General features: G+C 63.1%; 1 protein-coding gene across 17 annotated transcripts in view; it reads right to left on the bottom strand.

Moving 5' to 3' along the window:
• MCF2L (MCF.2 cell line derived transforming sequence like) overlaps positions 1–24,190 on the bottom strand; it is a 95,844-nt gene that overhangs the window by 58,891 nt on the left and 12,763 nt on the right. For 2 of the 17 annotated variants that reach the window (XM_026488761.4, XM_026488764.4), the window contains exon 1: positions 20,350–23,635. The exons of 9 other annotated variants lie outside the window; for them this stretch is intronic. In XM_026488761.4, the coding sequence (XP_026344546.1) occupies positions 20,350–20,899 (550 nt within the window). In that variant the 5' untranslated portion in view covers positions 20,900–23,635. Of the gene's footprint in view, positions 1–6,087; positions 6,269–20,349; positions 23,637–24,190 lie in introns of those variants that run through there. 6 more of the 17 variants (XM_026488762.4, XM_057307067.1, XM_048215702.2 and 3 more) reach the window with 4 other exon arrangements.

Below are 24,190 nucleotides of genomic sequence, written 5' to 3' on the forward strand. Positions count from 1 at the left end.
GAAGCCGGGACATGGCAGACGCCCGGCCTAGATGACACACACCTCTGTCTTTGCCACGGGCAGACAACCAGGCCCCGATGACCCTCAGAACCCTCCTTGACACAGGCTCCGGGCAGCTGCAGCCAGCACGCAGAGACGACACGAGCCAAGGCCAGTGCTGGCCCCTGAGCGTAAGCAGCACTCAGACATGCCTCCCACAGCATGACGTGTTTCTCCGGCCCGACTCCTGCTGTGGGGTCGCTGGGATCGGAGCCCCAGAAGGTTGTCTCTGCACTTGCTCCGCAGTCGGGGACAGCAGGGTCCCCTCCAGACCGAGTGGACCCCGGGCTCTGGGTGGCCGCTGGGGAGGGCCAGCAGCTCGGCCAGTAACACTCGGGGAATCGCCCCGCTTGTCCTCGCTAAAACGAAGACATGGCTTTCAGTGAAGTTCTACACGAGCCGCTGCTGGGCCAACAGCGCAGAGAAGGAACCACCTCCCCCAAACCGCCCAGGCCTTCAATCAGGCAAGAAAGCAAGCGTTTCTTGAACGTCTGCTCTACGAGCAGTTGGCGTAGTGGAAACACCGGAGAAGTGTAAGAACCTGCTGAACTCACAGGCTGGCGGAGCAGCCACAGGACTCTGCAGTCGGTGCCCACAGAACGCCTCCCGCGGTAGAGACGGCGGCAGTCACTGTCACCGAGGACTCCTCGCGTGTCCGTGCATCGGTCACAACCCCAGCAGGTGGGAGTATCCTATTCCATCTGTTGGATGAGCAGACTAAGGCACAGAGACGGCCAGTGACTTGCCTGAGGCCGCACAGTGGGGGCCGTGGAGATTCCAGGAGCAGCAGCTCAGAGGGAGGGACAAGGTACTGCCCATCAGAGGCTTGTCACGCGGGTGACTTTCAGGGACAGGTTAGTAAGCGGAGATGCTCCTTGGGGTGCCTGGCCAGTGAGCCGTGGCGAAGGGCTCAAAGGAGCAGAAGCAGGAGAGGTCAGACCTCTTGGTGAGCTTGGGCCACGGCGACCCTCGTGTCACAGGTCGAAGAAATGACATTCAGCCGTTCCCAGAGGCATTTAAAATCACCCCATAGCTCTGTACGCATTTTCCTTTGTTAGAGCCTGAATAGCATTCTGACTCGAGGTCGTAAACGCTCTCCCTGCTGCACGTGGAGGAGACCGCGGGGTGGCTGGGATCAGGCTGCTAAGCCCGCGGACGCGCTGCGGCCCTGGAGGCCCCGCTCAGGGAGCAGCCGCTACGCACTTTTGAACCTGAACCTGCCCAGGCCCCCAGGGACCCCGGTGTGCAGGGCTGCCGGTGCGTCCAGGCGGCCTTCTGGGAGTCGCTCTGATGAGGGGCTGGAGCCAGGGGGCTGCAGTCCGCATGCTGGCTCGCCTTTCCTGCTCAGGGATCCCTGGTTTCCGGCCATTCCTCCGCTCCTTAGTTTCCGTGGCATCCCGCTCGCAGGACGGCTGTGTGTGGTGCCTGGCGTGTGGACAGGTGTCCAGCTGTCACGAATGCTCAGGGACACACAGCCTGCACTGTGCCCTGGCCGGCACCTGGCTTTCTGAGCCACCGAGGGGGTGGGCCGCATCGAGCCCCCAGTTCTGACCACGGTGTTTTCTCCTTGGCCTCCGTTACCGAGAACGACACAACCACCGGAGACGGTGTTCGCTTCCACAAGGCAGAGGACGCAGATGGCAGTTGTCACCGCTGCCCACGGGGGGCTCTGCGGCAGGCACCGGGGGATGCCGAAGTCCCCCCAGAAGTGCAGCCTTGCACACGCACATGCACGCAGGTACAGGACGGGCATGTGCGGAGGGAACAGCTCACGGGACCGCGAGGGCAGCGCAAACACGTCAGAACAGACCTGAAAACACCTCCCCCCCACTTAAGGCAACGTTTCCTCAAGACCTTGTTTCAGAACCAGATCCGAAAACCGGAACCCCTATTAGAGGAGACGGTTCCTGACATGGGCTCCGGTCCCACCCTGAGAAGACAAAGACCCATGTGCCCCATGGGTGCACACGCTGGCACACGCCCCACACCCCGCACGGCGTGGCCCTGCACCGGGCTGCACACCGGCCCCTGCTCCCCCAAGTCCCCGTCACGCCCTGGATTCCGTTTTCAGGTGCTGCTGTCAGACCCACTTCCGTCCCAATCTGGGCGAGCCCATGCAAAGCCCTCCCTCGGCTCCAACAGGGAGCCCAGGCCCCCCAAGCACAGCAGAGCCCAGAGCACACGCCCTCCCTGCGTTCATGCCACCTTGGGCCATTCCGGACGGTTCCTTGGGCCTGCCCTGCTGGCCCAGGAAGTCCCTGTGTGGGTGAGAAACCTCTCATACCCTCGGTGCACATGGGTCATCGTGTCCGATCCTGGGCAGGGGCGGGCCCCACGTGGCCCCATGTGGCCCCGGGCTGTAGTTTCAACCCTGCCTTCGCCCGGTTCCAGCACTTGAAGTAGGAGGAACGGCTCCTGGAGTGGGTCCGGATTAAGGGAGGGAACAGCTGCGACACGCAGGGACAGAACAGAGGCCGCGCTCAGGGCAAGCGTGGCCACCCGGGGCGCATGGCACTCCTCCCTGCCCCTGGGGTCCCTGGACCTTCGCTCCTGTCCCTCTTCAGCAGCTTCGTTCCTCCTTCCCGTGCTCCAGTCCAACCCCAATCCCAGCCCCAGCTCCAGCCCGAGCTGCTAGAAACGGGCTCGTTCTCACAGGCGAAAATGGCAGTGGGGCTGGAAGCACCTCGGTGGGCCCCCTCCACCCTCCCGGGACCAAGGTGGAGGTCGAGGACCGCAGTGGCAGACTCCAGGCCTCCCGGTCAGCACCGGCCTGCAGGCCAGCCAACCACACCCCAAGGGAAGCCCACACCCTGCTGGCTGGGGGTCCATGTTGGTGGGCGCCTCTCCAGCTGCCAGGACAGGGCAGGGTCAGGGAGGGGGGCTGGCCGCACAGGGCAGCTTCCCACGGCTCTGGGGCTGCTGCGAGCGTGTGCGTGGCCCGACCCCTTTTGCCAAATCACCCCATTTATGGAAGTCTTCCCCGCAGGGTCATCACAACACAGGCTTCAGCCGGCGGCTACTTCCTGAGCACACGGGCTCTGGTTTCAGGGCCACAAAGGTGAGCCCGCCAACGGGCCCAGACACGGGGCCTGAGCAGGTGGAGGTCTGCGAGCCCGGCTCGGACCCTGCCCTGGCCACGGCCCGGGTGTCAGCCACATCGTAGATGAGAGGGTGCTGGGCTGGGGGCTGGCAGAGGGATGCCATGGCACTCTGTTCCGGGCTGCCGTGCGTGTCGTGGAGCTGGAGTCCCACGCAGGGCTCCGGTGGCCAGCCCCACCTCTGGGCTCGGGGCACATACTGACTGCAGCTGCGGCCACGGGACCTGGAGCCCCTGGAACCGAGAAGGGGCCTCCTGCCACAAGCGAGGGCATCCTTCACGCCCACACTGGGGTGGCCCCCCTGAGGCCGCCGTCACTCGCCTGTCCTTCCCAGAATGCTGACGGGGTTGGCCCCCACTTTTCCCCAGGACCTCCCTGCAGCCACGGGCCACGGCGCTCACAGTGGTCAGGTCGAGGACGGAGCACAGCCAGGAGCTCCCTTTGAACTTTTGGATTCCTGTGAATTCTGAGTCACAATTCTGTTTCATTCAATGGAGCACCCAGTCACCTCCCTGGCTCTGTGGCCACGCATGCACCTGCGTGGCTTTGGGAACCAGGGACGGGGCCCAGAGGGTTTCCAAAGTCCACGCCCACGGGGCTGGGATCAGGCCGGAGGCTGTCCTCCCCTATGGGCAGGGGCAGGTGCGCAGGCTCACGGCTGGCCCGGACGCCGCACGGCCAGGGTGAGGCCGGCCCAGGGGCTTGGGAAGCTGCACCCCCCTGCCCCCAAAAGAGCATCAGCACAAGGAGGCTTGACAGGAGTGACAGGGGCCTCTCAGACACGCTCTGTGGCCACGGCTCAGAAACCCGGCGGAAGCATGACTAACAGCAGACGGGTTTTAAGGCACAAATATCAGGGAAGAGGGTGTAGCCGTGACACGGAGAGCACTGTCTGCTGTGACGCCGCCAGACCACACCGGCCACGGGTGCCACAGTGAGGCCCCCAGTGCTCGGTGCACCTGGGAGCCCACGACCGCAGAGCAGGGACAGCGGCGCCAAGCTGAGCTCCCCGAGAAGTGGCACGGGAGGTGGGGCGGGCGTGGCAGGCCCAGCGAGGAGGCCTCGTGGCCACACTGCGGTCTGAGTTTATCACCTGTGGCTACATAGTGGGTTTTCAGTGCCCAGAACAGGAGGAAGGGGCAAGGGAAGCTCATGAAACCAGCCAGGCACTGGCCACGTCAGCCCGATGCAGGCGGACAGGTGGGCCAGGTGACGTGGACAGCAAGCCAGCACCACCCAGAGCTCGCTGACTGCAGCCTCCCTGCACCAAAGGTGAGGATCCGAACTCGGGCTTCGGCACGAGGTATCTGTGGACCTTTCATTCTTGGTGATGCTCCCACTGGCAAACTTTCTATGCTCTCAGGTACAGAGAGGCATCTGCTTGGGCAGCCTGGACGGGGCCCCAGGATGTGGCAGTGGCCATCTCTGGCTGGGGCTGTGACATCACAGGCAGAGCCACTGGGTCCATCCCGCACCAGAGCCAGCGCCTGTGGCCCCAGGAACGCTGAGCCCAGCGAGCTCCTGGAACAGCACTGGGTTAGCCCTCGGGAGGGGACTGCTGTGTGGACCAGCCCTGGAAGGTGAACAGACTGATGCCCGCGCATCTCTCCCTCCCGGCCCGGGAGGGAGAGAAAGCGAAAGAACCAGCCCCATCCCAAGTGTGTCCCACAACCAGCCGCACGCGCATACCCACAGAGTCACTCCAACCTCTCCTGCGCCTCGGAAACCAAGACGCTGCGTTTGCAGCAAAAACAAAGACCGCCAGCCCCAGAGCAGCGGGGGTGACAGCACGCCGGCCACACATTCTGCTTTGGGCTGAGCCTCGCGGGCGGGGGAGTCCCCCAGGTCCACGTTACCAGCCTCGGCGTCTTGCTGGCTCTCAAGTAGCAGCTCCGGCCTACGCGCCTCACACCCGCCCCGGGACGCCCACACTCACACCCACACCGGCCACGCTGCTGGAAACTGAGGAAACATTTCTGACAGAGCCTTCTTATCTGTCAACATTAAAGAATCACAGATCAGGAAAATCACTGCGTCTCGTCCTTCGTCCGGATCTGCCCTCAGAAGGCGGCTCACAGACACGCGTGCGAGGAGGGCAGGCGTGGCGCGGCCCATCACGGACGCCAACAGCAAGCCCCTTCCAGGACCCCCAGAGGCTACCCAAGACTCTTCCCTGAACGGTAGATGTGGACTTCATTCCCGCTCTCTGAGCACCACAAACTCCACGTACCTTCAAGCACACAGACGCTGCACTAATCGTCCCCGAGACCTTGCACGTCTCGTCCACCCTGGGCCTCCCCGTGGCGGCCTGCGACACAGGCTGCTGCCTCTCTCCAGGTGGCCAGCAGGGCAGGGGTACAGGTGCTCCACAGACGCTGGCCCACCAGGAGCCGCCGCCCGGCGGAGCACACATACAGCTCAGCGCGCGGGAGGCAGGGACAGACGGGGAGGGCTGGAGGGTGTGGGGCAGGCGAGATGAAGAGGGAGCTGGCGGGTTAGGCTTTGGTGGGGAGGGGTCACGCACCGCCGTTGACCTCACTGATGTCACGAGGACAAGCCAGGAGGCACCTAAGCCTGCGATGGGATCGTGGCTCAAACCCACCATCCGGCTCTGCAGTGTGAGTCACCCTGGGACACAGCACACGCCCGTGGCCTCCCCTTGGTCTCCTGTTGACTCAGGGCAGGTACCGGCCTCTGCTAGCACAGACGGGAAGGGCGACGTGGGCATCCTTGCTGGTAAACAGCAGGCGCCAAAGCCAGCATGCGGCGACCCAGGGTTCCAGGCACGCCCATCTGACGTGTTCCACCGCACCGGCAGGAGAAAGACCCACGCCACGCGCACCAACAGCGGCTTCCTCCTCAGGCAAACAAACACCCTTGTTTTTGGGAAACAGCAAATAGTTTGTGGAGACGGGAGACCCTCCAACCCTTCCTCCGACAACCCACATACCGTGAGAGTAACGTCTGCTGGAAGAGCGCACGTTACAAGAACCGGAACTAGTCCCCACTCAGGAAAACAAGCCGACGTCTGCAATGACTGGTGGCCGAAATGAAGAACCTCCCGGAACAGAATACACGTGTGGGGCGGCCGGGCTCGCGGCAGGCGCCCCGAGAGCACGGCACACCCGCAGCCGAAATGCGCGCAACACAGTGTCTGCCCCAGAGCCTCCCGCGTCCGCCCCGATGTGCTGACCCCAGACCCCCAGTACAGCACGGCTCGCCACGCGTGCGGCGCTGGCCTCCGACCCTTCCCCGCGGCCACCTCAGCCGTCGGCTCATTCACCACACGCCGGGGCCTTCGTCATCAAACTGGAAATTTCGGATGTTTGCTAAGGTTTGGCTGATTCATTCAAGTTGACAGAAATAGTTGACGAGCTACTTTGTCAACCTTTGGCAGAAGCACCTGCTAGAAACCACTTCAAAATGAGCTCCCTTCCTTCCTCAGAATGGCAACAAGGAGACGCAGGCCGTGCCCTCTCCTCTGGCCTGGGGTCTTTGTTCCTGGGCACCCTGGCTGGCCTCAGGAGCGCCCACCCTCCCCCCGGGGCAGGAACAGGTCCTACAGAGACCGGGGGGCTGGCACTGCCACAGGCTGGGGCCCCCAGGCCTGATCCTGCTGCTGGACAGCCCTCTGTCGGGGTGCGTGTGCACCCGCAGCCGTGGGGACAGCGCTGGCCGGAGTCTGCCAGGGACCGCAGCGCTGCCGGCCCCCAGGCCCTGGGGCTCCTGGCAAGCGCACCAAGCGCATATCCCGGAAAGCTCGAACAAAGGAGCCCCCGCGAGAGCTCCTTCCAGATTCCAGGATGAGCACCTTGATTCCAGGGCGGGGGAAAGGTGGCCAGGGCCCCAACCCCGCAGCGGCGCCTGATACGCCCCCACCCCAGGAGCACTGCTCCTGCTCCCGCTCCTGCCGGCACCGCCCCAGCCTGGACCCCACTGTCAGGGCCGACCGGCCTCCGTCTCTGCAGCCCCTGCGTGGGCGACACATGCGGCGGCCCCAGAAGGCCCAGCCCACCCCCCATGCACCGTCCCCCAGCCCTGCCAGGGCCAGCGCACTGCCCACACGCACCTGTGCTGGTCCTCAGGGGGAGCCACAGCCCGGAGATGTCCTGAGACAGCAGGGAGATGAGGCTTAAGGTCATGCTGTCGCCTCCCTCAGCACGTGGTGTAAGGAGGTGGTGGCCTGCCTCCCGGCACGCCCGTCCTGGACGCACAAAGGAGGGCGGCAGGGCTCCATTTTGGGGTCGCCCGCCCGCTGGCCTGCCCCCCAGGGCCTTGGTGCTAGATCCACAGCTCGGGAGAGCGCTCGCGGTGGCGACTCCTAGATGTGCCTGCCAGGAACTGCCCAGCCCCCCGCAGCGAGGCTCTGCGGCCCCAGCTCCATCCCCGCCGCCCGTCAGCACCCTCCCTGTGGGGGCCCCGTGCCCAGCGCAGTCATCCCCCAGCCCTCGGGAGGGGCAGGGTCTGCACGTCCTGGCCCAGGGGCACCTCGCCTGCCCCAGTCTGTCTGTCCCATCAGTCTGTACTCCTTGGAGAGCTGTGTGTGTGCACGGCTGTTCACGTGTGTAAACAGGTCCTGAGCAGCTGGGGCCTCAGACGCCCCCAAGGGCTAAGAACCTGGAAAATACAAGGGGGAGGGGAACCCCTGGGGAGCTCGTTAAAATGCAGGTTTGGTTTGGGCTGGGGGTGCGCCCGGCGCTAACAAGCTCCCAGGTGAGGGGAGGCTGCTAGTCTAGTCGAGGACCAGGTTGTGGGCAGAAAGAGCCCGAGGGGCTCGAGTGGCGCTGGAGCCCACGGCCGGAGAGCGCTGTCCTCAGCTGGACCAGGCTCCGGGCGGAAGCCTTCACGGAGCGTGCAGGTTTATCCACGGTTGGAATATCACGTCACAGACTCATGTTCCCACCCACCTGGGCCTCAGGGGGCTCACAGGGCCGCACACACTGACGCTGGTGGGGAGGGCACTCTCACTGCGGCGGCGGCTGCCCTGCATCTGCTCCACACCCCCCTTCACGCCTGTCACGTGGCCAGACTGACCTGCTGGACAATTCCAATCCCCTCCTTCCTGTCCGCTCCGCCCCAGCCTCCCCCACCGACGCTGGCGGGCACAACGCTTCACGCGCTGCTCCAGGGACGGGCCAGGGGACTTTCAAGCAGACCAGGCTGCAAGCCCCTGGAACAGTGGGCCAGGCCTTCAGAGCCGAGCCAGTCCAGCCTCTCCTGTGGCCACGCTCACCAGCATCGCCCCAACCCGAGGCCCCGGTTGCACCGCAGCGGGTCCACCAGATCCCAGACCCTGGCACAGCTCCCCCACAGCACTGGGCAGGCTCTGGGCCAGGGACACCTCCAAGTCAGCACACAGGGAGGCCCACCCGCACGAGTAACTAGCAACCGAAGCGGCTCTGGGAAAGAAGGTGTCGGAGCCAAGGCTCTGCCACCAGAAGGGACCTGGCTTTTCAGCAGGAGGAGGACAGGGGCACACGGTGGAGGGAGGGGCTACAGTGATGCTCCTGCCCGCGCCCCCCACTCCCACACCACTGCAGGCTCTCGCGGCCAAGGTCTGGCTGTGCGGCCCAGGGCCTCCAGCAGCCTGCTGTGTTCTGAGGAAGGCAGCAGCCACGGCGGGCCGTGACCTCAGCCGGGGGCCGTCTGCACCTGGGCAGGGCAGGGCTGGCTCCTCTGCTGCCACCACGCCCGCTCACTCGTCCTGCATCCGGGAAGGACGGCCACGCCTGGCCTAGAGTTCCCCCACCGCCTGCTGGGTGGACAGTCCCAACAGCACGCCAGGCCTGGGCAGGAGAGGCGTCTCGCACCCGGGACCGCACAGCCCCCTTTCTGCCACCCGGTCAAGAGAACGGCCCCTGGAGAGAGCAGAGCTCCAGCCCCAGCTCCTGACCATTGGACTCACTACTGACTACGTCCACTGCCGGCCCTCCAGCCCGGCAGCCCACACTTCTCAGGAAACACACGTGGTCAGGCCCGTGGTGCCTCTGTTTTCCTGGTTTGCCCAAAAGGAGGGGCTGACGCAGCGGCACAGGCCTCCAGGCCCCAGGCCCAGGGCTTGTGGGCTCCTAGTGACCCCCTGTGCCTCTGCTGAGCTTCCAGGACGCAGACCCTGGGGCTCACGCAAAGCCAGAAAACGCTGTCCTCTAAACCACGTCCCCTTCAGACCCATGACGTGGAGCTTACAGAGGAAGCTGCTGGTGGAAGGTCTTCCCTCTGCAGACACGGGATTCATTCATCCTAGAAACGTGCGGCAGCAGCCCTGGGGGGTGCGGGGGCAGGAAGTGAGTGGTCAGACACCACCGCCCCAGACGTGGGGCCGTGGTGCACACGCTACACCCCTAGCCCTGGCCACGGTCAGCGAAGGGCCAGGACAAATCCCACACTATTAATGGGATAGACTGGACTCTTTGCTCCGAACACCCACGGAGCTGATCCGTGGCCCATTTTGAGTTTTTCCCCACGTGTCGTTCTCGGAGGGACACCCCTCACCCACCCGCCCTGAACTGTGACCACCCTTATACCCTGCAGCCCCATGTCCGAGGCACTCACGCCCATCCCGTCCTGCCCTTGTGGCTTGTGTCTACTGCGCTCACACCTGCTCCAAGCAGGTCCTTGGGCAGCTGCCCCAGAGGCCTGCCCCAGGTGGGCTCTCCCTGCTTCTGGTCTTCAGCTCCCGCTGCAAGACCAGCGCCCAGAGCTGGCCCAGCACATGCGTGTTAAGTGGCTGTGGTCACAGGTGGGGGAGTCGAGAAGTAAGGAGGGTGCAGAGGCGCCAGGTACATGGGCATTTTCTCTGTAGCGCGTTGTCCAGGCCCGGGGGCCGCTCTGGAGGCCCTGGGGGTGCAGTTCCAGCTCCTAGGAGCAGGTGCGCCCCATGCCAGGGTCACTGCCCCACGTGCTCACCGTGCCTGGCCCTCCACTGCTGTGTCCACTGCTACTGTGGTCTTTCCTTGGTGCCCGCCAGGGCTTTCTTCTCATGCACGAGCCGTCCAGGCGTCCGAGGACCTGAGGCTCTGTGTCTGGCTTCCCCCTGTTCCTGGAGCTGTGTTCTCTGGGGTGCAAACGTGTGGGGAGCCTGGGCTCCAAGGCAGGGCTGTGGGGCCTGAAGGACACGCGGGCCTTTCGGGCCAAGTCTCCAGGGTCAGAGGCCAGCTCTGGGAACTGGTCAGCCACCGGAGCCCTGCAGAGCCTCAGACGATGGCCTGGGGACGGCACTCCATACTGTGGGGACAGCTGAGCTTAGAGCCCGGAGTCAGGGCTGGGGACGCATTCGACACAGGGCTGGCGGGTGGGCGCACCGCTCTGGGGTTCCCGGACGTCCACCCTGATCAGCTGATCCAAGTTACTTTTCTCCGGAACACTGTCCCAGGGCCGTATTGTGTTCAGCTTCGTGTGACGGGCGGTGAAGCCACTGGGGCCAGAGCTCCGCGCACAGAGCCCACTGTGGGGCCAAGAAGGTGTTCCCCTAAGATGGAAACATTGTTCGCTGGGTCGCTTTGGATAGTCAAACCTTTTTCGCTAACAAGGAAGACACCTTCAGTAGCTCTGCCCCACAGTCTGCCCCGGTAGGGGATGGGTAGGAGGCAGAGATCGCGGAGAATCGAGGAGGGTCAGGGCTCACAGGGTGGGGTGAGTGTGAGTTAAGCGCTACGGTGGCTGCCCCGTGGACTCCGGCCTTGTGGGGCAGTTTGCGTGACTGTATCCCATTGCCAGCATTCCTGGCTGTGAAGATGTTTTCCCTGAGAGGGGTTTTGGGGCCTCCGTCTATCTTCCCCGGGGAGAAGCCTGGTGACTGGGAGGCCCGGTCTCTCCGGGGCCAAGGGTACAACGACCTGCAGAGGCTGCCTCGGCCTGAAGTGACAGGCCCTGTACTTCACCAAACAGGGCTTGCTGACTTAAGGGAGGAAATGCAGCGGTATTGGTCAAATTCTTCACCCCTAGCCCCAAGGACCCCGCAGCCCCGAGCACCCGCTGCCCCGGGCACCCCCAGCCCCGAGCACCCCCAGCCCCAAGGACTCCATAGCCCCGGGCACCTTGCAGCCCCGGGCACCCCCAGCCACAAATAACCCCAGCCCCGAGCACCCCCAGCCCCAAGGACTCCTTGCAGCCCATCCCGGCTGCTGCACCTGACTGATACGGGGGCTTGGCACTAATCCGTTCTCACCCTGGGCTACAAGAAAAGCTGAGCCAGGCACGGTGCAATCTCATGGGCAGACCTATGTCCCTTAACCCTACAAAAATACTTGCATGACTTGAATATAGGGCCCAGGCCCTGATGACAGGGACGCAGAAGGCAGAGCCAGAACCCACTCCAGCCAGTTTCTGCCAGAAGACGCGGTGGGAGGCCTGCTTCCTACACTGGGGCACCAGGCACGGCCCCTCCCAGCACCACTCGCCTTGTCTCATCACGGCAACCTGGGCAGGCAGGTGTCTGCTCTGCGGGCAGCAGGTGAAGCTGGACACAGTGGCTGCTGGGTCCTCGGGCCCCTGTGTTCCTCCTGCAGCCTCCCTCCCACCCTCCCACCCCTCCCCTGCACCACAGCCCTCCTCCGGATCCTTCCGCCGCCGCCGCTGCTTCTCCTCAGATGGTGCCGCCCCGGGTCAGGGCGTTCCTCCCTCTTCCCCTCAGGCTTCCTTCCCATCTGATTCCAAACCGGCCCAGCAGCCCAGCAGCTTGGGGAGCCCTGTCAGCACAGACCCAGCCTCCTCGTCAGACAGCGGGCACCCCGACCCCACCACCCTGACCTGCTCTCAGCTCCCCTTCCTCTTTCACATCAGCTTCGTACTTTCTCTGTACGTTTGTCAGGGCCCGGGGGAGGAGGCCAGTGAGAACCTGGTGACCTGGCTGCCCCCCCCTACTGAGCAGACACGCCCCCAGGGACCCCCTGCCCGGTCTCCACGAACTAAACAGAAAGGCTCTGTGTGCCTGATTAGAAAAACACATATGCTGCAGGAACCGTCACCCCACGATGAGCTGCTTCCTCCTCCAGGCAGGGCCTGGGACCCATCGCTCCCCTCCAGAGGGCACGAGCTGCGACCTGGCGTGACCTGGCAGGAGCCCCGTTCTCCTCCTGGATCAACAACTTCACGTCACACCCCTAACGAATCCAGGTGGGCGCTGGGGCTGGGCACATACGGCAGAGAGCAAACACAGCTGGAGCCTTCGGTTAATTAAAACGCCACCGCAGGCGTGGACGCCAGCAGGGTGAGGCTGATTCCCTCCATGGGACGCCCGTGGGTCCAGGAGCGAGCGGGCCTCACCCTGGGGAGCGGGCGGCAGGTGTCCAGGACCCAGACAGCGGCTCAGGGCTCTTCCCGGCCCGGAACGGCAGCAGTGGCCCCCCACTGTCAGGAGGGCCCAAGTGGCATTTTGTGTGCGGACTGAGCAAGGTGCAGAGAGGTGACCCATGTTTTTCAGGGCTGGACCACGGTGGCCTGGGTCTCAGGACCCACCGAGGCTCCCGATGAGAATTCTGGATTCCGAACCCAAACACCGAGCTGCATGTCAGTTTCCTCATTGGAGAGGTTCGGGACGGGGTGACTCCAGTGGCCCACGGAAGCCACAGCATGTCTGGAGGTCTGAGCGGGAGTTTCGTGGGGGTGGCGGGAGAGGGAGGAGCCGGCGACAGGCAGGCAGGGCCTCGCCCGCACCAGCCAGGAAACGGCGGGTGGCCGCAGCTGGGTGTTGCGCACAGTGGAGCCTCGGAGCGGGCGCCAAGGGGCCTGTGCCCACAGGCCCTCAGATATGCATCTGAGGAAGAGGTCCACGGCCACGGAGAGCAGATGGAAGGATGGATGCGGCCTCAGGGGGACCCCTCAGGAGGGATACCGTGCACTCAAAGCTGTCCCAAAATGAGTCCCGTCTCATGGGAAGGGCAGGACAATGGTGTCCCAGGGGCTCCGTGGGCTCCTGCGGGGTCCCACGGGCTCACGGCTCATCTGGACACACAAGGCAGTTCCAACGGCAGCACTGGGAGTGCCCTCGGCCGTGACCCACTGTCCCACGTGACCCCAGGGTGGGCGGGCAGTGCACACAGTTGGGGCTTTGGCCTCCCTGGGCCCCACCCTCCTTCCCTGCAGTCCCCCGGGGCACAGACGGCAGCTAGAGGCAGATCCCTCCCCCGACACCTCCAGCTCTTCCTCCTGGGGTCACCAGTGCAGGGACGGCCTCCCAGCCCAGGGGAGCGGCTGGCAGCTGGCCGCAGCCTTGCGGTGACCTCGAGGGAACGAGGGAACGAGTTAGGTCTTCGTGGGCAGAGTCTTAGACCACACAGGTGGCTGGTCTCCGCCACGGACAGTGAGAGGGACCGGGGTGCCGGTGGCCCCTGAGCCAGTGGTTCCCTCCCCACTGTTCCCAGCACTCACCCAACAAGCAGCGCCGTATACCGGCATGGACTGAGGCTGAGGGTCGCGTGCTGGTGCCGGCTGCTCTGTGGGAACCCTACCCTTTGCCCCCCCGTCGTCAGAGGCTCCTGTAGACACTTTGGAGCCCTGGCGGCAGGGGGTGGGGTGCAGACCAACGGACGGACGGGGACCTCTTGCATCAGAGGACGCAATGCGGCATGAGGAGGAGAGGTGAGGAGGGCGGGGCGTCCCTGACACTGACCTTGGGCAAACTGCAGAGGGCCCCACGGTTCTCCAAGAAATGTGCCATCGTGCCCATCTTATGGACGGAACGACTGAGCCCCTTTGCCTCAGTGCATGGCGAGGTGGGGGCCCACTGGGGATGGGAACCCAGCCAGCAGCCTCCAGACACCACCCAGGCACACTGAGCCCGTGCCAGCTGGTCTCAGATGGCGCAGGCTGTCTGTGGGGTGAGGAGGCCTTCAGAGTACCCCAGAGAACCCACAATGCCATTCTCAGGCCTGCCTTCATCCTGAGATGACCCTCAGGCAGGGGTCTGGCCACGGGACAGGGCCTCACCCACGTCCCCAAGCAGTGGGACGAGGAGAACAGCTCCCCAGAGCGAACAGAAGGCTTGAACCACAGTAAGGAGGCTCCAGCCTCAGGCGCGTCCCCCAGTGCCATCCACACTCCCGCTGAGGCACAAACCTTCACGTCAGATCTGCGGTGTCCAGGCGCACCCATGAGCTTCTTCCCTGCAGGGGAGGGGAGGTGGTGGGCAGCGCTCAGAGCGCGTCCCTGGGGGCCTGGCTGCCAGGGGCTACAGAGCCTCCCGCACTTCCGAGCGACCCCTCCAGGCTCTGGAATCCTGCCGTCCATTCTCGTCTGTGTCAGGACTCCTGTTTTGTCCTCACCTCCCCAGCCCCCAGGTCATAGTTCTGTTTTCTCTGCGTGTTGCGCTCTGCTGACCAACCATGAACTCTATCTTCATAGACCCGATTCAGCCCCTTAAAGACCACCCTAATCGGGACTCCAGACTTCCTTGTCCCCGTGCTGCTTTCACCAGGCCGGCTCGTCATTCCTGGGAAGCTGAGCTGCCCCCGGCTGCGGCCCCGGGACCACACCAGACTCCCCCGGGGGCTCCCCGGGACCTCGCCACCACCCAGCTCCGGTGGGACGTCTCCTGGCAGGCATGTCCCCGCCAGCGCGCCAGCCCGAGCGTGGACGCCCTGCAGACCTGCAGGAGGGCCGCTGCGCACATAGCTTCCACAGGCCGGCCACGCGTGGCCATGAAGGGACTGTGACCCCGGGAAGGACAGAGGGAACCTGAGAAGCGGTCACAACCAGAACCGCCAGCAGAAGCTTCTCCGGGTGGTGAACCACCAGACGGTCCTTGTTTTACCCCAGAAATCGCCCGCGGTGCCCTGTCTCGCGTGAGGCACGGAACGGCCGCAGTCGGGTGGAGAGGCGGCCGGGGAGGGGCCCGCGGCGGTTCCCGCGGCAGGGCCGGACAGACGGAAGCTGGCCACGGCGCGGCATCTTCCGAAGGGTCTCTCATGGCTTTTGAACGAAGCTTCTACTTCGAGATCATGGTAGAGCCGCGTGCAGTCGTGGGAAGCAAGGCAGACCGATCCGTGGGGCTCGTTTCCCCGGTGGCAACGCAGGGCTTCAGGACCCGGCCACGCCACACCTGCTTTTCCTCTGTAAGTGAGGCGGTTTATGTGGCGGTTCCGTTTTACGTTGGACGAGACTTGTCCACAGGCTGCGGCTCCCGTGTTCCCCGCTGCCTTACCCGCCCTCCGTTCCCGGTATTTGTGATGTCACCAGCGAGGCTGACCCGCCACCTTCAGACCTACGTTCCAGCTCTCACGGACACTTCCGGTCCTAAAATAGGGCTCCCTCACCCAACCTCCTGCTCTGATGTCCCTCTCCTTCCACCGCACCACTGCCCCCCAGTCCCCCAAATACACCCACACTCCGTCCCTTCTCCCAGCTGTCTCTCCCACGGCACCCGCCCCTCCGTGGCTACCGCTGTGGCTCAGAGCCCTGTGGCTCAGAGCCCATGGCCCATGGCCTGCACTGTCCCCAGCTCCCGACCCAGTCTCTCCGGATGCCACCTGCTTCCACATGCACATCTCTGCCTGAAGCTCCCGTGTCTCCAGTGAGAAGTCGAGATCCTGGACCAAATCCTCATCTGCCTCTCTGACCCCTGTCAGGGCCACCCGGAACCCCGTCCGCACCTCGCTGCTCCCGTGTTCATATAACACGCGTGCTCCTTTACCCGATGCCCTGAGCTCGAGCATGACGCTCGGCATGTGCTGGTGCCGACGAAGCAAGGCCGGGTGGTGAGCGTTTTAGAATCTGTGCCGCCCTAAGCGCTCGGCAGACCCGCAGACGGGAGACGCGCACCAGCTGGGGACTCAGCATCTCCTTCTGTCTTGCTCAGAGCTCAAAGACAACGTCAAAGTCGTGCTCTTAACACCAGAGCGTAAGTGGGCCTTTGCTGTTTTGATGTTGTGTCGAAATGATAAAAAGAGACTGATTAACAGAGTGGCTGAGGGGGGGCTGAAGTTAAGTAAAGTGCCATGTGCCCCCCCAGAAACGCACACCAGAACGTTCCATGCCAGTTCCATGAAGAAGACCCGGCTGAGAAGCTATCTTACACCCCGTTCGGCTGGCTCCTGTCACAGGTCCTGCACATTCCCCAAAATCTGCCCTCAAGAAGCAACGACTGGACATTATCAGAGGGACGGACAGGCCTTGCGGCAACAGCTCGGCTTATTGTCAGGGGCACACGGGTTTCTAGTAATAAAAGTAATACTTTCCTTGCTTTAAATATGACGAGATTACCAAAGAGTGTACAACATGAAACCCAACCAACCGTGCTCACGGCCTGAAACCCCAAACGTTGGCCAAGCACTGCCAAGGGGGCTCGTGGCTGGGACCAAGACAAGCTGGACCCCTCGGGCGGGCACCTCGGCGGGCGCGCGGGTGCCCCCAACGGCCACCTGCTGCCCCCCGCTCCCGCGGCCCCCGCAGCGCCCATGCAGCTGAAAGGCAAATGTCAACTGCATTTTAAGCTGTCCGTTTACGACGCCTTTTTCATCCAGTCCGTACACAACTGTCTGATAGATTTCTGGAATGTTTAACAACTTCTAGTCACATCCCAACATATTAATGAAGTTGTGCTTAAAAAAAACCCTCCCTTTCTTCCTGCACAGAATGGGAAATGCACCTGGAAAATGGGCTTGAAAGGTGTCCATGCCATTCAGGAAAACGCCCTAAGACCGGGGAATTAGGTCAGCCCCACGTGGAGCACAAGGTGCCGAAGAGGACGGCCGCCGGCCAGCTTTCCCTCGGGTGCTCACTGAGTCCTGCGCCGACGCCCGGCCCCGCTGTCGGGTTTAGCTCAGACCGTGCCTCCTGGAGCAGGCACGCCTCGGCTCCCGTCCCCATGGCCGCCAGGTGTGAGCAGCCGGCAGGTGCCACGGGCCCGGGTGCAGACCTCGTGGACTGTCACGTGGCTGCCAGGGGCCGCTTCTCCCAGGGCAAGCAGCAGGTTTCCAGGAGTCCCGTTTCAGTTTAGGAATCTCGTCCACGGACTTCTCAGTACCCCGGGCAGGCTGATGATGGCCCCTTTCCCTGCAGCACCAAGCCTGGGCCCGGCCCACAGCAGACGCTCTGTGTCCGCTGCCGAGAGATGCAGAGCAGCCCTTCTCAGGCCCCGGAATGTCTTACGAATTTGTTTGTTCTTAGCTTAATACAGAAACCCGTTTGTTTTTCTGAAAACTTGCTCCTACAGAGAAGTCCCGGAGAGTACTCTGAGCACCTCTTTCAAGCGATCTTGGAAACTAAAGATTTCTTCACACGAGTAAATTCCTCACGGGCATTTCGAACGGCAAACGGGCCGCATTGATGCCTTCCACCTCGACCAGCCCGGAGCCACGTGCAGGACGAGCGTCTGCTGCTTCTTCTCAGCACGCTCTTTACTCTCTGTGTCTGAAAAACCTGCCTTCTCTAGAGATGTGGAAAAGCCATCTCCTTACCTCCGGCCTACAGATGCCGCAGGATTTAGGGCGATGATTCCACGACGAGATTTACACTTGCGTTGCCGACGTGGTTCCTAAACCCTCTGGGTCTTCCAGCACAGGACGGTGACAAAGAGGAGCTCCGTCACTCATGCTGTTGCCGGGACGGCGAGGCTGACTACAGATCCCAACCACGGGGCTGACGGCCGCACCACAGGAAAACATCACCGAACTGAGTCCTTGCACCTCGCACAAAAGGCCCCAGACACTGATGCAGAAAGTCCTCCGCGGGGCCCCTGGGGCTAGCGGTCCGTCCGTGTGCCACCATGCCCACGGGCACGCACAGCCACGCAGGAGGGCTCACGCACGCCTGTTGGAGGCGCTAACTTGACCTCTCTGCCCGCCATATTAGGGAAAACGCGGAAGCAGCAGGGTTGAGAGTGCCCTGTGTCCCGGCAGAAGCAGCCACACCCAGAGCCCCAGCGCCTCCGTGACTGTGGCTCCGCGGATGTTGGGGCACGACCCCTCCGCCCCGCAGCATCATGACGATGGTGACAAGGCTCACTGGGGAATCTTGTCCCAGCTCGACGGATGCCACACTTTCTAACACACTCGCGCGTCTCTGTCCTCAGAGCGCCCGCGTCCCTGGAAAGGTCCGGCTCTCACAGCACTCCCACCTGACAGCACCTTTGGGTGGCTGTCCGGTCAGGCGTGGGCTCCCACATGCTGCGCAGCCGCCCTGGGCCACCTCCTGGGGCCCTGCTCCCGGGTCAGCATGTGGGGCCGCCTGGTCCCGGGGCTCCAGGAGGGCGACCCCTGTCCCGCCACCCTGACTTCACTCCCATTTCCAGGAGAGAGCTCTGAGCCACGTGGGAAGAAAGGTACCCGCGTGGCCTCCCAGCCGCGAGGCCGCCGCTCTCAGTCTCAGGAGCCACAGCACAGAGGTGGCAGGAGCAGAATGTGGACACTGAGAGGAAAATGAAAGAGGAAAAGGACTGAGAATAAACCAAAATTCTGCTGCAGGTGAGCTAGGAGGCCCTGGGGGGCCGCAGCATCCACCCTGCGGCATGGAAGGGTGCCAACTGTTTGGATAGAGGAGCTTCCAGAAAGTGTGGCAGGGGTGGCGGGGACATGCTGCCCCCAGAGACTCCTGCCCACCTGGACCTGGAGCACCCAGAACCCTGCCCTGGCCACCAGCACCCCTCCGGGGACAGCCCCATGCCGTCGCCCTCGTCTGGGGAAGAGCGCAGGCCCACGACATCCAGACCCTGGGCACCTGCCCATCACACCGCAGGCCAGGCAGCTCCGGGGACGGTCCTGCCGCGCAGGACGGTCTGCGGCTACGAGCGCCATATCCACAGGTCCTGAGCCGACTCACATGGAAGGCCCACACGGTTCTGTGACTTACTTTCTTGGCACAACACAAATGGAGACCCTGGCCACGAGCGGGCGGCTCCCATTCACGGGGGCCCTCCATCCCTGGGGGGTGTGGCCGGGGCCGTGCAGGGCTGCTCTGGACACCAGGTGCGAAGCAAGGGACACCTCTGCCCGCTGTGCTGAAGGCTGTCTTGTCCACTCTGGGCTTGGCCCACTCACTGACTTCGGCCCTTAACCCCCCACGGACGCGCCCACCCTGAGTGAGCCTCAGTTTCCTTGCAGGGAGAAGCGCGTGATTATTGCACAAATGGACCCCTGGAGTCCAGGCTTCTGCCCCCACTCCACTCGGAGGCCAAGCCCCTCTCTGAGTTGAGCCATGCTGGCCCTCGTGGGGGCCCTCGGGGAGACCCTGCCAGGTCCATCACCTTTCTGTGCCCCCAGCTTAGTGCCCACCACCACCGTCACGTCACAGAAACAACAGCAATGGGGCCAACTGTGGGCCCCGAGGCAAACCCAAGGGCCTGCTCACATTGCCCGCCAGCGCCCACACTCCTGACGGCCCCCCAGACGAGCAATGTTTCTGACAACTACGACCCTGCCCTCCACGTCTGTGGGTTCAGATGAGACACCGAGGCACAACTTTAACCCTTGCAAAGCTCTCCATCCGCAAGGAGAACACAGCCCCCAGGCCCAATGAAGGGCCTGTCCTCATGGGGCTGTGACTCCCCAGCCTGGTCACAGAGACCTAAGACGTCTCTCGCCACAGACGGGACGGCAGTCGGCCAGGAAAGACGCAGCATCCCTCACCACACCGCGGCAGGGTTTGTGAACCTCGGGGGTGAACGGAGAAGTCTGTCTGCAGACGGGAGACCTGCTCAGCCCCCGTGCATGGCCAGGGGCCCCAGGGGATTCGCTGGGCTCTGTGGCTCCCCAGAAAGCTGACCACAGAAGCACCTTTGTGTCACCAAACCATGCTTGACCTACAGTGCCACCGACCGCCCGCTCAGGCACCCGTGTGTCCCTCTGTCAGGGGATCATCGATACCAAACAGCCGGCGGCTTCTGTTCTGTCTGCACGTTACGTGTAGACCTTTGCACGTGGAGCGCGAGCGAGGTCGGCTCAGCTCCGATGGGCTCGGTGCTGGCCGAGCTCCCTGCTGTCCAGTTCAGGCCAGCCTGGGAGCGGACCCTCGCTAGCCTCAGGAACGTCCCTGGCTTTAGGCAGCCAATGGCGGGACTCGGAGTCACCGAATGATGACTTAGGATGAAGGCTCATCTGCCCCCACACCCATTCCCTGGGCTGCTCCCTGCTCCGAGGGGTACTGATCACAGGTGACTCACGAGGACGTCCTCCCTTCTGCAGGGCAGATGCGTAAGAACACGCTGCAGGAGGCACGGCTGGCACCGCGGGAGCTCTGTGACCCACCCACGGACGGCAGGTTCTGGGACCCGGGGACTCACCCTCCGCGACAGACAGCAGCCAGGAGCACCACTCGGAATAGACATAGTAGCTTTTCATCTCCGCCACGGAGATTCGGGCCGCGCATCTGTCCCCCATGGCCCGGCAGCACCAGGGAGACGCTCTCCCCTGCGCCCGGTCCTGCCGCCCTCTGTGCTTGCCCGCGAGCCTCTCCCACTGAACTTTGCTCCCTAAATCTGCGTGAGGGACCAGCTGACTTTTTACTTCCGTTTCACCCGGAGCGGAGACAAAGCCCTGGAAGGTGATTACCCTCCTGCCGACGACATCTGCTGACCCCACCCCGCGTGTGTACACGAGGCCCGGCCGCCTGGCCAGCTCTGAGCGCCAGAGCAGAAAGGAGCGTCCGGACCCGCCTCGGCCTTCATTCAGGGGGAAGGGACACGTCTGCTGGTGCGACTCCCCATGCTGCTGTGACAGCGACGGGATGGTCAGATGCAGGCAGGTCCATGCCGCCTGCAGAGAGAGGCGTGCGTGCTGGAAGCCTCGAATCCGACATGTCCAAGGTAACCCCTCATCCCCACCTGCTTCCATCTGATAAGGTCTGAAGCTCCAGACACAAGTGACTATGTTTGGGAACAAACAGAGGCGGAGACCGTATTTGCCGAGGAAGGTAAGCAGAGCCGAAACACAGGCACCTGTCCCAAGGCCCCTCCCACACCGTCCAGCTTGCTCGGTCTGTGGGTCTCTAACGAGTCTGCGATGCAACGCGTGAGCCCCACCTGGACACGCTCTCTCTCGGAGTCCAGCCAAGGCTTGAGCCGCCTTGTGCCACCATCACTGCCTGCCCTGCCCCGCCCACCACAGGGTCTGGCCTCCACAGGAACGGGGGAAGGGCGCCCCAGTCCCTGCCCAGGGGCCCAGCTAGTGGGCCAAGTCCAACACCCCAGTCAGCAGGTGCCCAGTGAGGCTCCCTGCTACGTGTTGCAGTCCAAGCCCTAGACAGTGGGTGCCTGGGACCAAGACCCCGCAAAGACCCAGATGCCTCAGCCCCGGACCCATCCCCAGGCCTAAGCCAAGCCCTCCCCAAGCAGGCCGGGGGCAGGTAGGTCAAAAGCAGTGACTTCAACCAAGTTGCCCCATATATAAAATGATGAAAACAACGATAATCAGCAGATTTCTCTAGAGCACGGAACCTCTCCTTACCAACACGTGTGAGCCCGTAAGCAAGACTCTCAGCACAAGACTTCCTTAAATAAACACACTTCAGATAAAGCAGGACACTCTCCTCGCTCCTGCAGGTCTTAGCAGACCTCGCCTGAGTGTTCTGGAAAATCCGAGACAAAACCACGCTCTGCTTCCTGAAGTTCCCGAGAAGCGGAAAGCCAGGTTTGCAAATCTGGCTTTTCTGAGAGCCGCTATGGGCGAGACCCAATGGATCCAGTGGCCAAGTGTCACCGCACTTAGCCCCACACTCACGGTCCCTGAGAGCTCCCTCGCCTGCGGCTGTGGCCTCGCCTCCCACGCTCACCTGTGACCTGGCCACTGGTCACATGGTCCCATGAGGTGTGGCCAGCGGCCCGTCTCACTGAGAGAGACGGTCTAAGTCACAGCCCAGACTCCAGCACTCAGCCCTCCGGGAACATCAGGGAGGGACACACAGCTGTCTGGCCTAGTCCAGAAAGGGCCTCATCGCAATTTACTGTTACGTTTTCAACCTTTGAGGTGCACTGATTTTCTAAAAGAGAGGAAACATGGCGAAGACGTCACCTCTGAGTGCTCCAGTGTTTCCCGTGTGAACGGCTGACCTACTGGTTTCCTCTAGAACTCCTTCCAGAACAATTTTTTGTTTTTGCATATGACCTTGTGGTCATTTTTCCCCTTTTCGCATCAGCTAGCAGGAAGCTCAAAGGGAAATTTTGTGATCACTTGCTGTGATCGATTCACCCAGGTGCACAAATGTATTTATTTGCTGCTTTTAAGTAATTCTGGCTCTGTTTAAATTCTCCATGCCAACCTGAAGCATGTTTCCATAGAGAATTTTTCACTTCTAAGTAAAACAATCTGTGTTCTCTGCTTGTTGACACTCAGCCGGAAGTGTCCCAGTGCAGAGTGCAGACAGGACGCCCCTCCGCAAGTGCTCAGGCGCCACCGTAGGTAGCATTCCGTGTCTGCAGCGTGGCAGCTCCCCGTGGGACAGCATGGAGGTGACATCCCAGAGGCTACCCCAACCACCACTCGATCAACAGCACATCTGTTTCTGGGGATCAGCGAAAGCTGTGACCTCACAATGACGCGCTGTCCCCACGTACTCCACTGTACCAGAAGTCTGGCCGGTGGTCAATCTCCCGGCCTGATGATGCTTCTTTCGGGGCTCGAACCATGGAATGTCGCTGGGCTGCCTGGTGAGGTCTGTCCACAGGGACGCAGAGGCCAGCCCAACCCAGACGCTCGCACACAGATGGGTTTTGAAGAAGGAACTGGGACAAACTTGCGGGCAGGAAGGAAAGCCAAGGCGGGACTGCTTCTCTGGGAGCAAGAAGTGACCCAGCAGGGACCCAGGGCTGTGGTGGCCACGCCGGCAGCTCAAGGAGACTTAGCCGGGAGATGCCAGGGAGGCCAGGCTGGACAGTGAGGAAGGCCAGAGGGCAGGACCGTGAGGGAGGCCGGGGGGCGGGTTGATGAGGGAGGCGGGGAGCAAGAGAGGAAGGAGGCCGGGGGGCAGGACGGTGAGGGAGGCTGAGAGGGCCGCATGGAGGCTCGCTGACCCAGGGCCTCACGAGGCACTTAGCACTTAGCTGCCCGTCACCCACATTGGTCTTAAATACCAGCACACGCAGCCTCAAAGGCTTCGAATGAGCACTAAGGAGTAAAGGAGAAGCCTGTCAGGTCGGCAGCCCCCCTTCCCTCTGAGAGGACACCACTGGGACTCTAAATCCACTGTCCAGGCCACAGGACTGACGTGTGGGACAGGCTCAGGCCCGAAGTCACCCTTCCCCATGCAGCCTCCGGGTGTCAGGACGATAATCCCGTCCTCCAGAGTCGGGGGTCCTCCGGGCCACCCTCCCGGAGACAGCACAGATCCCCCAAGGCCAGCGCAGGTCTGGTCAGACGAGTTAGGGAACCCCCACGTGTGTCCGCTGACCTCCAGACAGTGGGCTAGGGGTGGGGGGCAGGCCAGGAGGGGCTCAGATGCAGCGTCCACGCCCCCGGCGAGTGTGGGGCAGGGGTCCATATGGCCCATGGTGACAGCCCCACTCACTCCACAGAGTTGGCGGAATCCACGAGAGGGTCGAGGCCGTTATTTTAACCTGAACACGTGCACGGATGCAGGTGAGCACGGGACGACCGCCAAGACCCAGGAACTGTCAGGCTCTCAGGCTGTGGGCTCCATCCTCACCCCAGAGGGAGCAGAGGGAGGCCTTCTGCCCACGGCTGAGTCCACCCCCGCCAGGGGCCGTCAGCCCCACCAGGCCACACGCTCAGCCCCGCAGCTTACGCACTCACTTCGCCCACCCTCTGGGGACGCTACGTGGCCAGCGCCACGCTCCACCTGCCTAACGGGGGGAGATGCTGGGCGATGCTGTTACTTCTGATGTCTCTCACCTTACAGACATCAAGGGCATCTGTGCGAAGGGTGCCGAGGTCACAGAGCCTGCTGCTGCCCCAAGGTCAACAGCAAACCTCCGGTGTCCAGGCCCCTGAAGGAGGGAGGGGTTCTCCCGGGAGAAAGGACAAAAATCAGGGTCAGGCTCTCGCCTCCAGTTCGAGCTGCTAGGGCACCTGGCTCCGTAGGAGGTCAATCCGTGAAGACACGACATCGAGCCCCATGAGAATTCCCACTCCTTCAGAGGGGCATGCGCTCCCCAGAGCCCGTGCTCCTGG

This window comes from Ursus arctos, unplaced genomic scaffold (assembly GCF_023065955.2).
Source record: "Ursus arctos isolate Adak ecotype North America unplaced genomic scaffold, UrsArc2.0 scaffold_10, whole genome shotgun sequence".
Taxonomy (NCBI): domain Eukaryota; kingdom Metazoa; phylum Chordata; class Mammalia; order Carnivora; family Ursidae; genus Ursus; species Ursus arctos.